This window comes from Nematolebias whitei, chromosome 18 (genome assembly GCF_014905685.2).
Source record: "Nematolebias whitei isolate Nwh7 chromosome 18, NemWhi1, whole genome shotgun sequence".
Lineage (NCBI taxonomy): Eukaryota > Metazoa > Chordata > Actinopteri > Cyprinodontiformes > Rivulidae > Nematolebias > Nematolebias whitei.
In genome coordinates this window covers 8,194,436-8,208,440 of record NC_056515.1, presented here as the reverse complement: position 1 = coordinate 8,208,440, position 14,005 = coordinate 8,194,436, and the positions used below count along the sequence as shown (strand labels likewise).

Sequence of the window (14,005 nt, the reverse complement as noted above, 5' to 3'; positions counted from 1 at the left end):
CTTTACTGGCAGGGAAATATAGAGATGGAGTAAAGTTTAAGAAGGAAAAGTGGATACTTAGGGTTAACTAAGATAATAAAGAAAAGATGGGGAGTTATCTTGTTTGAAACCAGATAGCACGTTTCCCAGTGATTTCAGCTAGATGGTACCCGAGCGTCGACTCTTTACCTTGGTGGGGTTTCAGAGAGGCCTTCTCCTGGCGTCCAGCAAGGCTGAGTCTTTTTATCTCCAGGGATTTATATCCGCTTCTCATCAACTTGGGACCACGAGGCTGACTGGCCCAGCTTCCAAAATAAACTCCCCCGAAGGATAGGATTAAGTTAAGTGGAATTTCAGCAAACGTGCTGAACTCCTGAGATGTTGAATAGGTCTTTGACGTGATGACCTGAATCAACACTCCAGACAGGTGTCATCTTTCAGAAAAAGACCACCGTGGACTTCACCTTCTCCAGCAGAACTCTCTGTTCTGAACTTTTGGAACTTCTGTTCTCTTGGAACTTCTGTTCTCCCCCAGAACTAACTGGAACTAGGAAGTGTCGACTTTTAAAGAGTTCTGCTTCCGGTCACTTTTGGGAAGTCCTGATTGGTTGAAAGAACCAACAGGGGTGTGGTTTTAGTGACGCCAGAGGGTCACTACAAGTCAGAAAAACAGCGGAGATGTTTAGGAACAGACAGAGAAATGTTTTGGAGAAATGACAGACTTACAGGTGCCAGTTTTCTTGTTTCTGTCAGAGAGGTTTAAAAACATGACAGTTCGTTCCAATAACTTGTTTTTGACTGTCTCCGACTTTTGACCGACATCACTCCTTTCTCATTTCAGACAGAAGATCAAAAATGCACAATTACTTTGTAACATAGACATTTAACTTGATTTCTACTTTGAATGAGGATTAAAAAATCATTAATACTGTTTCACAGTTGATTTAAAATGAGTGGTTCACTTCAACATTTAAAATGGTTTGAACTAAACACACTTTTGATTATCAAGACATTGTAAAATAGTAATGATAATATAAAAAAGCGAGTGTTCTTTCAATTGATTAGTTCAGGATACAATTAGAAAGTCTCTGGATGAGCTAATTTGTATTTCTGGATTCAAATCAATGAAATAACAGTTCCTGTCCCATGAAGGTCTTCAGAGGCAGGTCTTGACCGGAGTTAGTTCACTACACATTCAAGATGAGATGATTGTTTCCACAACATGCCACAAAGCGGTCCACCAGTTCCCTGTACTCAGCTTCTTGTCCATCTTTGATACACCCGACTACTTTAGAGTCATCAGAATATTTCTGCAGATGACAGGAGTCTGTTTTATACTGGAAATCTGAGGTGTACAGAGTGAAAAGGAATGGTGAGAGTACAGTCCCCTGTGGTGCTCCTGAGCTACTGACCACCTGGTTAGACACACAACCCTTCAGTCTCACAAACTCTGGTCTGTTCGTCAGGTAGTCTTTGATCCAGGCGATTGTTGAGGCCTCCACCTGAGTCTTCTGAAGTTTCTGACAAAGCAAATCAGGCTGGATTGTGTTAAATGTACTGGAGAAATCAAAGAAAATGACTCTCACAGTGCTCTCTGCCTTTTCTAGATGACAGTGAGTTTGCTGAAGCAGGTGTATGATGGCATCTTCAACTCCAAGTCCACGCTGATAAGCAAACTGCAGTGAGTCCTGATATGTGCTTGTTTGTCTAGTCAGGTGGGTCAGCAGAAGTCTCTCTAGGACCTTCGTGATGTGGGATGTCAGGGCAACAGGTCTAGTCATTGAGGACTGATGGGTGAGTTTTCTTTGGCACTGGAACAAGACAGGATGTTTTCCAAATCACTGGAACCTTCTCCTGGGTCAGGCTAAGGTTGAAGAGGTGCTGCAGAACCCCACAGAGCTGCTCTGCACAGACATTCAGGACTCTGGGACTGACACCATCTGGACCTGCAGCCTTATTCCGGTTCAGTCTCTCCAGCTGCTTCCTCACCTGCCTTCTGGAGATGCAGAGGGGGGAGGCAAAGGAGGTATCAGCATCTTCTGATTTGGTTGAAGACCAATATGTAGAAGAAGGGTCCATGACTGAAGTGGTAGATACAATATTTTAGGTGTGACAGGACAGCCTTGGGTCAATGGAGGGTGGTATGTATGTTTGGCTGTGGGCAAGAGAGGAGGATGCTGAGCTTGTTCCTGAACTGAACCTATTGAAGAATGTGTTCAGTTCATTGGCTCTGTCCAGGCTTCCATCCTTCTGATCCTCCTTCTGCTTGAAGCCTGTGATCCGTTTCACCCCTGACCACACCTCTCTGATATTGTTCTGTTGGAGCTTGCTCTCCAGCTTCTTCTTGTACACCTCCTTGCTGTTTCTTATCTTAACTTTCAGTTGCTTCTGTGTGCTCCTCAATAATTCCCTGTCTCCCTCCCTGAAGGCTCTTTTTTTCTGGTTTAGCAGTTCCTTCAGGTCAGTGGTAATCCAGGGTTTGTTATTGAGGAAGCATCTCACTGTTCTGGTGGGGGTGGTGTTGTTTACACAGAAGTTTATATAGTCGGTCACCCACTTTCCTTGCTTTCCTTTTGCCACTCCTCTTTAAATCTCTATCTGCTCGTATGTTCAGAAAGCCTAGCAAGGAAACGCTGGAGTCGGGGATATGATCCTGCAGCCATGTCTCAGTGAAACACATAACACTGCATTCCCGATACTCTGGATGGGTCCTTGTTAGGGCTTGAAGTTCATCCAACTTGTTTCCCAGTGATCTCACATTGTCCATCATGATTGATGGAAGAGATGGTTTAAACTTCATTCTTCTCTCTTTCTCCCTTTTCTTTGCTCCTGCTCTGCATCCATGGTGCCTCCTTTTCAACTCATTTGGGATTTGAGGCTGTAGTTGAGATATTATTTGAGCTTTGGAGATGTTAATCAGCCGCTCCCAATTGTAATAAACAACCTTGTTGTTATGGTTACGCATCATAACAAATGTCCAAAAAGCAAAGATACTTCTGTAAAAATCCTTCCAGCTGCACATCATCCGACACCAGAGGAAATGATCATCCAAAAAAAGCGATTTATTTCCAGAAAAAAGAGGAATTAAAGTTTTCAAAAGTAATATCTCAGAATGAAAGTAACAGAGCTACTCCAACATGCAGCCACCTTGAGTGGCGCAATTCTAGAAATTTTACAGGCCATTACTGTCGTGGTGTGTGAGGGGAGGTTTGGAAAGCTCCACCACACCGGTTCGGCTTTTCCCAATGACTTTTGGGGCTCGAAGCAGCAACCTCTGAGCTTCTGTCAACGCCCCGTTCAGCTCCTTCTTCCACTGCACAAACTCTGGATCGCTCTGCGGACACAGAAAGGAAATTAAGCCATCATTTGTTTATCTAAACGTCAGCCACCATGTTTGGTAGCAGCAACAGATGGGAGTCTTACCTCACACTGCAAAACAAATTGCTTCCCTGCTTTGCTGCGCAGCAGAATACCTTTCTTGTCTTTAATCAAGGTCTCCTCCACTGATACGATCTGCTCCATCGTCAGCAGGTTTTGCTGCAAACAAAATTGGTTACTCATAAATGACGAAAAACCAAGAGAAATATTCATGTGTGAGTTTAAGGGGCAACCAAGAGAATTAGTTTGGAGTCGTGTCCAATTTGAACCAGCTCTTTACCCTCTGACTGTATGGGACCTGAACCAGGACAACTGATCTCAGAGCAGCACCAAAACTTAGCAGATGCTAATCTTAACACCTTTAAGTGTTAGCAACTTTAACATCGCAATGGTCTAGGCTGTTACACACAAGTATGTTGCGATAAATCACAAAGCTTTGTGTGGAAAAATGCTATGCAAAAGATCCAACATTTTTCAGTCAGGCCATCTGGACAGTTTCTGTTTTTTGTGCTGAAACATTTCGCCTTCGGTCCGGAAGGCTTCATCGGTCAAGGAAACACACAACAAAACTGATTCTTCCCCCAACAGCTTACTCCAAAGTGGAACAAACCAGTTCTGCTTATGATAAGATGGTCTCTTTGGTATGGCCCCCCCTCCATTGCCGGCCCTCTTCGTTGTTGACAGTCTTGTCAAACTGGTTAAAAACAACAAAGTCCATGCTCAATAATCCAGGTATACAATCCAACATTTTTCAGTCAGGTCATCTGAACAGTTTTTTTTTTTTTTTGGGCTGAAATGTTTCACCTTCGGTCCAGAAGGCTTCATCAGTCAAGGAAACACACAACAAAACTGATTCTTCCCCCAACAGCTTACTCCAAAGTGGAACAAACAGTCCAGCTTGACTGAAAAATGTTGGATTGTATACCTGGTTTATTGAGCATGGACTTTGTTGTTTTCAACCAGTTTGACAAGACTGTCAACAAGGAAGAGGGCCGGCAATGGAGGAGGGGGCGTACCAAAGAGACCATCTTATCACAAGCAGAACTGGTTTGTTCCACTTTGGAGTAAGCTGTTGGGGGAAGAATCAGTTTTGTTGTGCGTTTCCTTGACTGATGAAGCCTTCCCGACCGAAGGTGAAACGTTTCAGCACACAAAAAAAGAAACTGTCCATATGACTTGACTGAAAAATGTTGGATTGTATACCTGGATTATTGAGCATGGACTTTGTTGTTTTCAACCAGTTTGACAAGACTGTCAACAACGAAGAGGGCCGGCAATGGAGGAGGGGCATACCAAAGAGACCATCTTATCACAAGCAGAACTGGTTTGTTCCACTTTGGAATTAGCTGTTGGGGGAAGAATAAGTTTTGTTGTGTGTTTCCTTGACTGATGAAGCCTTCTGGACCGAAGGCAAAACGTTTCAGCACCAAAAAAAAACCAAAAAAAAAACTGTCCAGATGACCTGACTGAAAAATGTTGGATTGTATACCTGGATTATTGAGCATGGACTTTGCTGCGATGCAAAAGAGCTCAAACCACACCAATCGTCCGCCATTTTGAGAACCAAAGAGAGAGAGAGCCCATGTCACGTCAAGGGGCCTCCCTCCCATTTTTCTTAAAGAACACTGCTCGCTCCCTCACTATCCATCTTTCAGTTCAAACGGTCTTATACTGCAATCCGGTGGTCAAAAAATGTACTACATGCAAAACAAATTAGACATTTCTTCTTAAATTTGACAATAATTACTAGTGTATTTTTCTTTATATAAGTTGCAGTTTTTTGCATAATTTACATGCCCTGCGGCTTATAGGCCGAAGCAACATATTTAGAAACCATTTTTTGGCTGAGATATGACCGTTTCCATTTATCTTGACTGGAAAAAAAAAGAGCAGTATCACTTTCAGCCACTGGATTGCAGCAGAGGAGTAATAGTGGTATGGCATGTTGTTCCATCCATCCATCCATTTTCTTCCGCTTATCTGGGGTCGGGTCGTGGGGGTAGCAGCCTAAGTAGGGAGGTCCACACTTCCCTCTCCACAGCCACTTGGGCCAGCTCTTCGGGGGAAATCCCGAGGTGTTCCCAGGCCAGCCGAGAAATATAGTCCCTCCAGCATGTCCTGGGTCTTCCTCTGGGCCTCCTTCAGGTGGGACATGTCCGGAACACCTCACCAGGGAGGCGTCCAGAAGGCATCCTAAACAGATGCCCAAGCCACCTCAACTGGCTCCTCTCGACGAGGAGAAGCAGTGGCTCTACTCTGAGTCCCTCCCGGATGATCGAGCTTCTCACCCTATCTCTAAGGGAGAGCCCAGACACCCTGCGGAGAAAACTCATTTCGGCCGCTTGTATCCGAGATCTCATTCTTTCGGTCACAACCCAAAGCTCGTGACCATAGATGAGGGTAGAAACGTAGATCGATCGGTAAATTGAGAGCTTCGCCTTTTGACTCAGCTCTCTCTTCACCACGACAGACCTGTACAGCGCCTGCTTCACTGCTGACGCTGCACCTATCCGCCTATCGATCTCACGCTCCTTTTTTCCCTCATTCGTGAACAAGACCCCAAGATACTTGAACTCCTCCACTTGGGGTAGGACCTCCTCCCTGACCCGGAGAGGACACTCTACCCTTTTCCGGCTCAAGACCATGGCCTCGGATTTGGAGGAACTGATCTTCATTCCGGCCGCGTCGCATTCGGCTGTGAACCGCTCTAGCGAAAGCTGTAGATCATGATCTGATGAAGCCAATAAGACCACATCATATGCAAAAAGCAGAGACGCAATCCTAAGGCCACCAAAACGGATCCCATCAACACCATGGCTGTGCCTAGAAATTCTGTCCATAAAAGTTATGAACAGAATCGGTGACAAAGGGCAACCTTGGCGGAGTTCAACTCTCACCGGGAACAAGCTCGACTTACTGCCAGCGATGCGGACCAGGCTCTGACACCGGTCATACAGGGACGTAAGAGCCCGTATCAAAGGGCCTGGTACCCCATACTCCCAGAGTATCCCCCACAGGGTTCCCCGAGGGACGCGGTCAAACGCCTTCTCCAAGTCCACAAAGCACATGTAGACCGGTTGTGCAAACTCCCACACACCCTCCAGGACCCTGCTGAGAGTGTAAAGCTGGTCCAGTGTTCCACGGCCAGGACGAAAACTGCACTGCTCCTCCTGAATCAGAGGTTCGACTATCCGACAGACCCTCCTCTCCAGAACCCCCGAATATACCTTACCAGGGAGGCTTAAGAGTGTGATTCCCTTGTAGTTGGAACACACTCTACGGTCCCCCTTTTTGAATAGGGGGACCACCACCCCGGTCTGCCAATCCAGGGGAACTTCCCCAGATGTCCACGCAATATTGCAGAGTCTCGTAAGCCAACACAACCCGACAACATCCGGAGCCTTAAGGAACACTGGGAGAATCTCATTCACCCTTGGGGCCCTGCCACCAAGGAGCTTTTTAACCACCTCGGTGACTTCAGCACCAGAGATTGGAGGATCCGACCCAGAGGCCCCAGGCTCCGCTTCCTCAGTGGAAGACGTGTCGGTGGGATTGAGGAGGTCTTCAAAGTATTCTGCCCACCGACCCACAACATCCTGAGTTGAGGTCAGTAGTACACCACTCCCACTAGAAACAGTGTTGGTGGCGTACCGCTTTCCCCCCGTGAGACGCCAGATGGTGGACCAGAATCGCCTCGAAGCCGAGTGGAAGTCATTCTCCATGGCCTCTCCGAACTCCTCCCATGCCCGAGTTTTTGCCTCAGCGACCACCCGAGCCGCATGTCGCTTGGACTGCCAGTACCCATCAGCTGCTTCCGGGGTCCCACAGGCCAAAAAGGCCCGATAGGACTCCTTCTTCAGCCTGACAGCATCCCTCACCGACGGTGTCCACCATCGGGTTCGAGGGTTGCCACCGCGACAGGCACCGACAACCTTGCGGCCGCAGCTCCGGTAAGCCGCCTCGACAATAGAGGCACGAAACATGGTCCACTCGGACTCAATGTCCCCCACCTCCCTTGGAACATGTTCGAAGTTCTCCCAGAGGTGGGAGTTAAAACTCCGTCTCACAGGAGACTCTGCCAGACGTTCCCAGCAAACCCTCACAATACATTTGGGTCTGCCAGGTCTGACCGGCATCCTCCCCCACCATCGGAGCCAACTCACCACCAGGCAGTGATCAGTGGACAGCTCCGCCCCTCTCTTCACCCGAGTGTCCAAGACATGCGGCCGCAGATCAGATGAGACGATGACAAAGTCGATCATCAAACTGCGGCCTAGGGTGTCCTGGTGCCAAGAGCACATATGAACACCCTTATGCTTGAACAAGGTGTTCGTTATGGGCAATCCATGACGAGCACAGAAGTCCAACAACAGAACACCACTCTGGTTCAGATCAGGGAGGCCGTTCCTCCCAACCACACCCCTCCAGGTCTCACTGTCATTGCCCACATGAGCATTGAAGTCCCCCAGCAGAACAAGGGAGTCCCCAGGAGGTGCACTTTCCAGTACCCCCTCCAAGGACTCCAAAAAGGGTGGATAATCTGAACTGCTGTTTGGTGCATAAGCACAAACGACAGTCAGAACCCGTCCCCCCACATGTAGGCGGAGGGAGGTCACCCTCTCATTCACAGGGGTGAACCCCAACACACAGGCACCAAGTTGGGGGGCAATAAGTATGCCCACTCCTGCTCGGCGCCTCTCACCAGGGGCAACTCCAGAGTGGAAGAGTGTCCAGCCCCTCTCAAGGAAACTGGTTCCAGAGCCAGAGCCATGCGTAGAGGTGAGTCCGACTATTTCTAGCCGGAACCTCTCAGCCTCACACACTAGCTCAGGCTCCTTCCCCACCAGTGAGGTGACATTCCACGTCCCAATAGCCAGCTTCTGTAACCGAGGATCAGACCGCCAGGGTCCCCGCCCTCGGCCACCACCCATCCCACATTGCACTCGACCCCCGAGCCCATGGGAAGTGGAATGTTGTTGTGTCATGTAATAGGTAAACGTGGCTATAATGACAAATTCAAAAAAGTTCAAGACAAAAAGAAGTGGACTTTATTTATTATACAATACTTTACACTTTATTGTTTTTTTTCTTGAACTTTTTTGAATTGATCATATCCTGGATGACTGAGAATCTTCACCAGCTTTTAGGGTGCATTCACACTAGCCCTGTTTAGTCCGCTTTAATTGAACTCTAGCTCGGTTTCCTTGAAAGTCCGGCTTGTTTAGGGAGGTGTGAACAAGCCATCAAACTCTTGTCATGGAACAAAAATGCGAACTCTGGCCCGGGCTAAAACCTAGGTCTCGGTCCAGTAGAAGAGAACTCCAGCGCGGTTCGAGTGCAGTGTGAATGTAAACAGACCGGGCCCCGCTCCGCAGGGTAAACAAACACACATTTCTCTGACCTTATATGGAGCCGTCAGCTGCCTTGTGTGAAAAACAATATTCTCCATGGTCTTCTGTCTCATCTTCTGCTCATGCTAAGTCCATTTTTGAAAAATGACAAAATATAACTCCTAAAACTGCTAAAACTTGATGCCACTTCGTTTTTATTTTTATTTACAGAAGAAGATGTGTCTTCAGAGGTTTTTGTGTCGTTTCTTTCAGTAGTTCTTGGTGCAGCGCCCCCACAGGCGAGCGGGGGAATAGGTTGGTTCAACAGGTTGATTCGACTGCACAGTGCAGTGTGAATGCAATCTCACCAGCTCAAATGTAAACAAAAGCTCATGAATATTGGTCCCGAACCGAACCGAGTCTACCGGACTATCTAGTGTGAAAACGACCTTAATGACTCAATCGGCTTGCCACAGCCTCCCCACCTTGGTTCTGCTTGCTGTTTGGACCGACTGTCAATCCAGCAGCACCGCCCCGGTGAAATGCAGCTGATTTGACCAATAAAGTGCATTTATTAAGTAAATGTTAGACTGACACACACCTTTGCTATAATTTCGAGCAAAAAAACAATTGTTTAAGTGCAGTTATTGAGCTTCGTTCCTCCTTCTTTTTCTCGTCCTCTCAGCATTCATGGAGCACTGAGGCAGCAAAATATTTTTTAAAAGCTGATTTGATCATTAAAGTACATTTATTAAGCGAACGTTAGATTGATACACACTTTAATATAATTTCGAGCAAACAAATAATTGTTTTTAAGTGTTAATCTTGTTAAATTCTTGTTAAAGTCCTCTCGTGCATGCTCCCACGGCTGCCATTTGGTGGCCCATTGGTTTTTGGCACAATACCGGTCCACACATCTGGGTTGTCAGCGGTGACGCGTAATAAATGCGACCCCTCAGCAGTGAAGCATAATAGATGCAACGTATACGGCAAAGCGACTTAATTATGGATTTTCACATGTTATTAGGCAAATATGGACTGATGCGACTAATATGGCGGTGCGATGCATATGGCAGAAAATATGGTAATCATTGTCAAATTTCAAACAATATTATTGTTTATCGCAATAATTTCTGAGACAATCGCCCAGCAAAATTTGTTATCGTGACAGGCCTAGTTACACGTGGCTGAAAAAAATTTGATTGCTAACAAAAAGCTGATCAACCATTTTATTAGGATTGTAAAATTATTTCTGTCTGAAGTTACTCACAAAAGCAGTTTCCACAAACAGGAATAATCTATTGTAATGTGGAAAGTTAAAATAATCACAAGAAACTGATAATAATTGTAGAAATCACAGGAAAATGTTTTCTCCTCACTTTCTGTATTTAAGGGAGCATTCACACTAGCCCTGTTTAGTCCGCTTTAATCGAACTCTAGCTCGTTTTCCTAGAAAGTCCGGTTTGTTTAGGGAGGTGTGAACGCGCAGTCGAACTCTGTCACGGAACAAAAAGGCGAACTCTGGCCTGGGCTAAAACCTAGGTCTCGGTCCGGTAGAAGCGAACTCTAGCGCGGTTCAAGTGCATTGTGAATGCAAACAGACCGGATCCCGCTCCGCAGGGTAAACAAACACGCATTTCTCTTACCGTATATGGAGCCGTCAGCTGCCTTGTGTGGAAAAACAATATTCTCCATGGTCTTCTGTCTTATCTTCTGCTCATGCTGTCCATTTTTGAAAAATGACAAAATATAACTCCTAAAACTTGATGCCACTTCGTTTTTATTTTTATTTACAGAAGAAGACATGTCTTCAGAGGTTTGTGTTGTTTCTTTCAGTAGTTCTTGGTGCAGTGCCCCCACAGGCGAGCGGGGGAACAGGTTGGTTCAACAGGTTGACTCGACTGCACAGTGCAGTGTGAATGCAAACGCACCAGCTCAAATGTAAACAAAAGGTCATGAATATTGGTCCCGAACGGAACCGAGTCTACCGGACTATCTGGTGTAAAAACGACCTAAGTTTTCTTCCTAAAAATTATATGAACAGTTTAAATCCTTCAACTTAAGCTCACAAATCACTGATGCAACACAGACAGAAACAATGGTGCAGATAATTTTTGTTTTTAGACTTTTTAAGAACAATTTGTGATGTCACTGATTTGTTTACTCACTAGGAAACAACAAACAAAAATTGTGGACTAATATGTAGGGATGCACGATCCACATTTTATTTTACTTCCGATACGATACCTAAATCTGGATATTGGCCGATACTGATCCCGTTCCGATATCATCATCATTATTGATTTTATGAGGCTGTAATAATCTCCTCTAAAGTAGTTTGTACAAATATATGCATGCATGTCCAAAAAGGCAACTTGAGTTAAGTTTTATTCATGTTGGATAAGTTTCAAAGTTGGAATTAAATCCTGCTAAGACAAAACATGCTTTTTATTCCTAGCTTTAAAGTCAGAGTCAGAGTTTTATTGTCATACACACTACAAGTGTACATGTGGTGAACGAGATTAAGTACACAGGGTCCTCGTTAAATCCCACAATAAAATGTAAAAGAAAACCAGCAATAAGATCCAAGATATAAACTAAGAAAAGCATCAACCAAATATACACTAAGCATAAGAACAATACGTCAAAGTGGATATTAAAGTGATTAAATGGCCTCAAACATCTGCTAAGTTCTTGGCATAAACCAACACAAACATTTTCCTGTTTTTAGTATTTTACATTGCTTTATAATGTAGCTGTTTTTGTTTCTTTTTTTAATATAATTTTCTTTTATTTTTCAATTCATATGCTTTTTTATGATTGTCTACTGTTGTACTGATACATATCTCCTGGAGGGCAAATGTAAATTATATTGTGGCTGCAAGTATTCAATCAAGCTGCGAAGCAGACTGTCTGATTTCAGTCAGCTGCGCTCAGTCTGCTTCTCCTCAGAGACGGGCAGACTGAGCTGACTAAAATCAGACTGTCTGCTTTGGACTAAACGAGAGGAACACACCGCTGAAGCCACGGAGCTCGAACATCCAACATAAAACTAACTTTACCGCGATGCCTGGCTAAACAACCCTCATGCTCTTTAATGTGGTGCTTTTTCAAATGCTTAAGTTCGATGTATTGTAGGTCGCGATCGAGCTTCCTCTTCACGGTACAGCGGCTCTGCAGACATTGCACGTTACTGTCTTGCCTTGTGGTGTTTCCAGTGTAAAATACTTCCACACAGCGGACATGTTACGATGAAAAGTTGGTTAGCCGTTAGCCACAGTGCTGCTCACTCAGTCCTCAGTATTTACTCACGTTGAAGCTGGCTGCAAACTATGAAATGGATTTCCTGAATGTGAGGCGGGTCTTATTACTCTGGATTTCATGAGACATGCCTCCGTTCAGGAAATTCATTCCATAGTTTGAAGCCAATGTGCAGAGCAGCAGGCAGGGAACCACATGTAGAGACGTTTCAACAGACACAGACATGCATCATAAATCAGAAAACCCGATATGTAAATTATGCTGGTATCAGACGCTGATAGTGATACCGGATCGGCCCCATCCCTACTAATATGCGAGGTTCCTGGGAGGATTGGAACTCTTCATATATGACATGTTTTTAAAGCCAGGGAAAAGGGAGCGCACCCTTATTGACTTTGGTGCTTCTATGTATCAAGACAATTATTAATCTGCTCTTTACCAGGTTCTTAAATGACTCACATCTAATCAAGCTTGCAAAAACACACAATAGATTCCACCACGTCCCGTCAGTCCAGCCCTTGATCTGACAGCATGTAGAACCTCCTGTAGCAGCCATAAAGCTGTTTGTTGACTGTAGACCAACCCACCTCGCCCCACTTCAGTTCTACACCATCTTGTGGTTCTCCATACAACTGACATGCTGGTGCTTAATGTATGATTAATCCTACTCAAGTTACAAGTGAGCCAGAGAAGGCTTACAAGGGTAAAGAAACAAAAATATTGGGAAAATGCACGTCATTGTGGCTGTAGAAAATGGCCAATGAAAATAGTGGTCTTGAAGCAGTCACTGGAATGACTCATCAAGTGCCGTGGCTCCAGGGCCAATTAATGGCCTGCAGTCTTCTGACGTAAAATTATCAGCTAGGTGCAGCATGCTTGGAACCCTGACCAGGTAGGGCCATGTTGAGCCCATGGGAAAGGGCCTTATTCTCAGTAGTTGTTTGAGGTTTGTCAACGTTTGTTTCTGCTCAGCTCACTTCAGGTCCCACCACAGCATTTCACTCAGGTTAAGGTCTAAACGTTGATCGGAACATTGAAGCACTTTAATTCTTTGATTTTTCAGCCAATTTGTTGTAGTCACAGCTGGATGTACAGGTCCTTCTCAAAAAATTAGCATATTGTGATAAAGGTCATTATTTTCCATAATGTAATGATAAAAATGAAACTTTCATATATTTCAGATTCATTGCACACCAACTGAAATATTTCAGGTCTTTAATTGTTTTAATACTGATGATTATGGCATACAGCTCATGAAAACCCAAAATGCCTGTCCCAAAAAATTAGCATATCATGAAAAGGTTCTCTAAACAAGCTATTAACCTAACCATCTGAATCAACGACGTAACTCTAAACACCTGCAAAAGATTCCTGAGGCTTTTAAAAACTCCCAGCCTTGTTCATTACTCAAAACCGCAATCATGGGTAAGACTGCCGACCTGACTGCTGTCCAGAAGGCCATCATTGACACCCTCAAGCAAGAGGGTAAGACACAGAAAGAAATTGCTGAATGAATAGGCTGTTCCCAGAGTGCTGTATCAAGGCACCTCAGTGGGAAGTCTGTGGGAAGGGAAAAGTGTGGCAGAAAACGCTGCACAACGAGAAGAGGTGACCGGACCCTGAGGAGGATTGTGGAGAAGGGCCGATTCCAGACCTTGGGGGACCTGCGGAAGCAGTGGACTGAGTCTGGAGTAGAAACATCCAGAGCCACCGTGCACAGGCGTGTGCAGGAAATGGGCTACAGGTGCCGCATTCCCCAGGTCAAGCCACTTTTGAACCAGAAACAGCGGCAGAAGCGCCTGACCTGGGCTACAGAGAAGCAGCACTGGACTGTTGCTCAGTGGTCCAAAGTACTTTTTTCGGATGAAAGCAAATTTTGCATGTCATTCGGAAATCAAGGTGCCAGAGTCTGGAGGAAGACTGGGGAGAAGGAAATGCCAAAATGCCAGAAGTCCAGTGTGAAGCACCCACAGTCAGTGATGGTCTGGGGTGCCATGTCAGCTGCTGGTGTTGGTCCACTGTGTTTTATCAAGGGCAGGGTCAATGCAGCTAGCTAT

The 14,005-nt window shown here is 45.3% G+C and overlaps 1 protein-coding gene across 1 annotated transcript in view; it reads right to left on the bottom strand.

Moving 5' to 3' along the window:
• Nucleotides 1–3,138: 3,138 nt before the first annotated feature.
• The window catches only part of grk3 (G protein-coupled receptor kinase 3), a gene marked incomplete at its 5' end in the record, with an annotated part of 191,892 nt that continues 181,025 nt past the window's right edge, over nt 3,139–14,005 (bottom strand). The window contains 2 exon segments of the mRNA XM_037692311.1: nt 3,139–3,313; nt 3,403–3,516. Of these exon segments, the coding sequence (XP_037548239.1) occupies nt 3,152–3,313; nt 3,403–3,516 (276 nt within the window).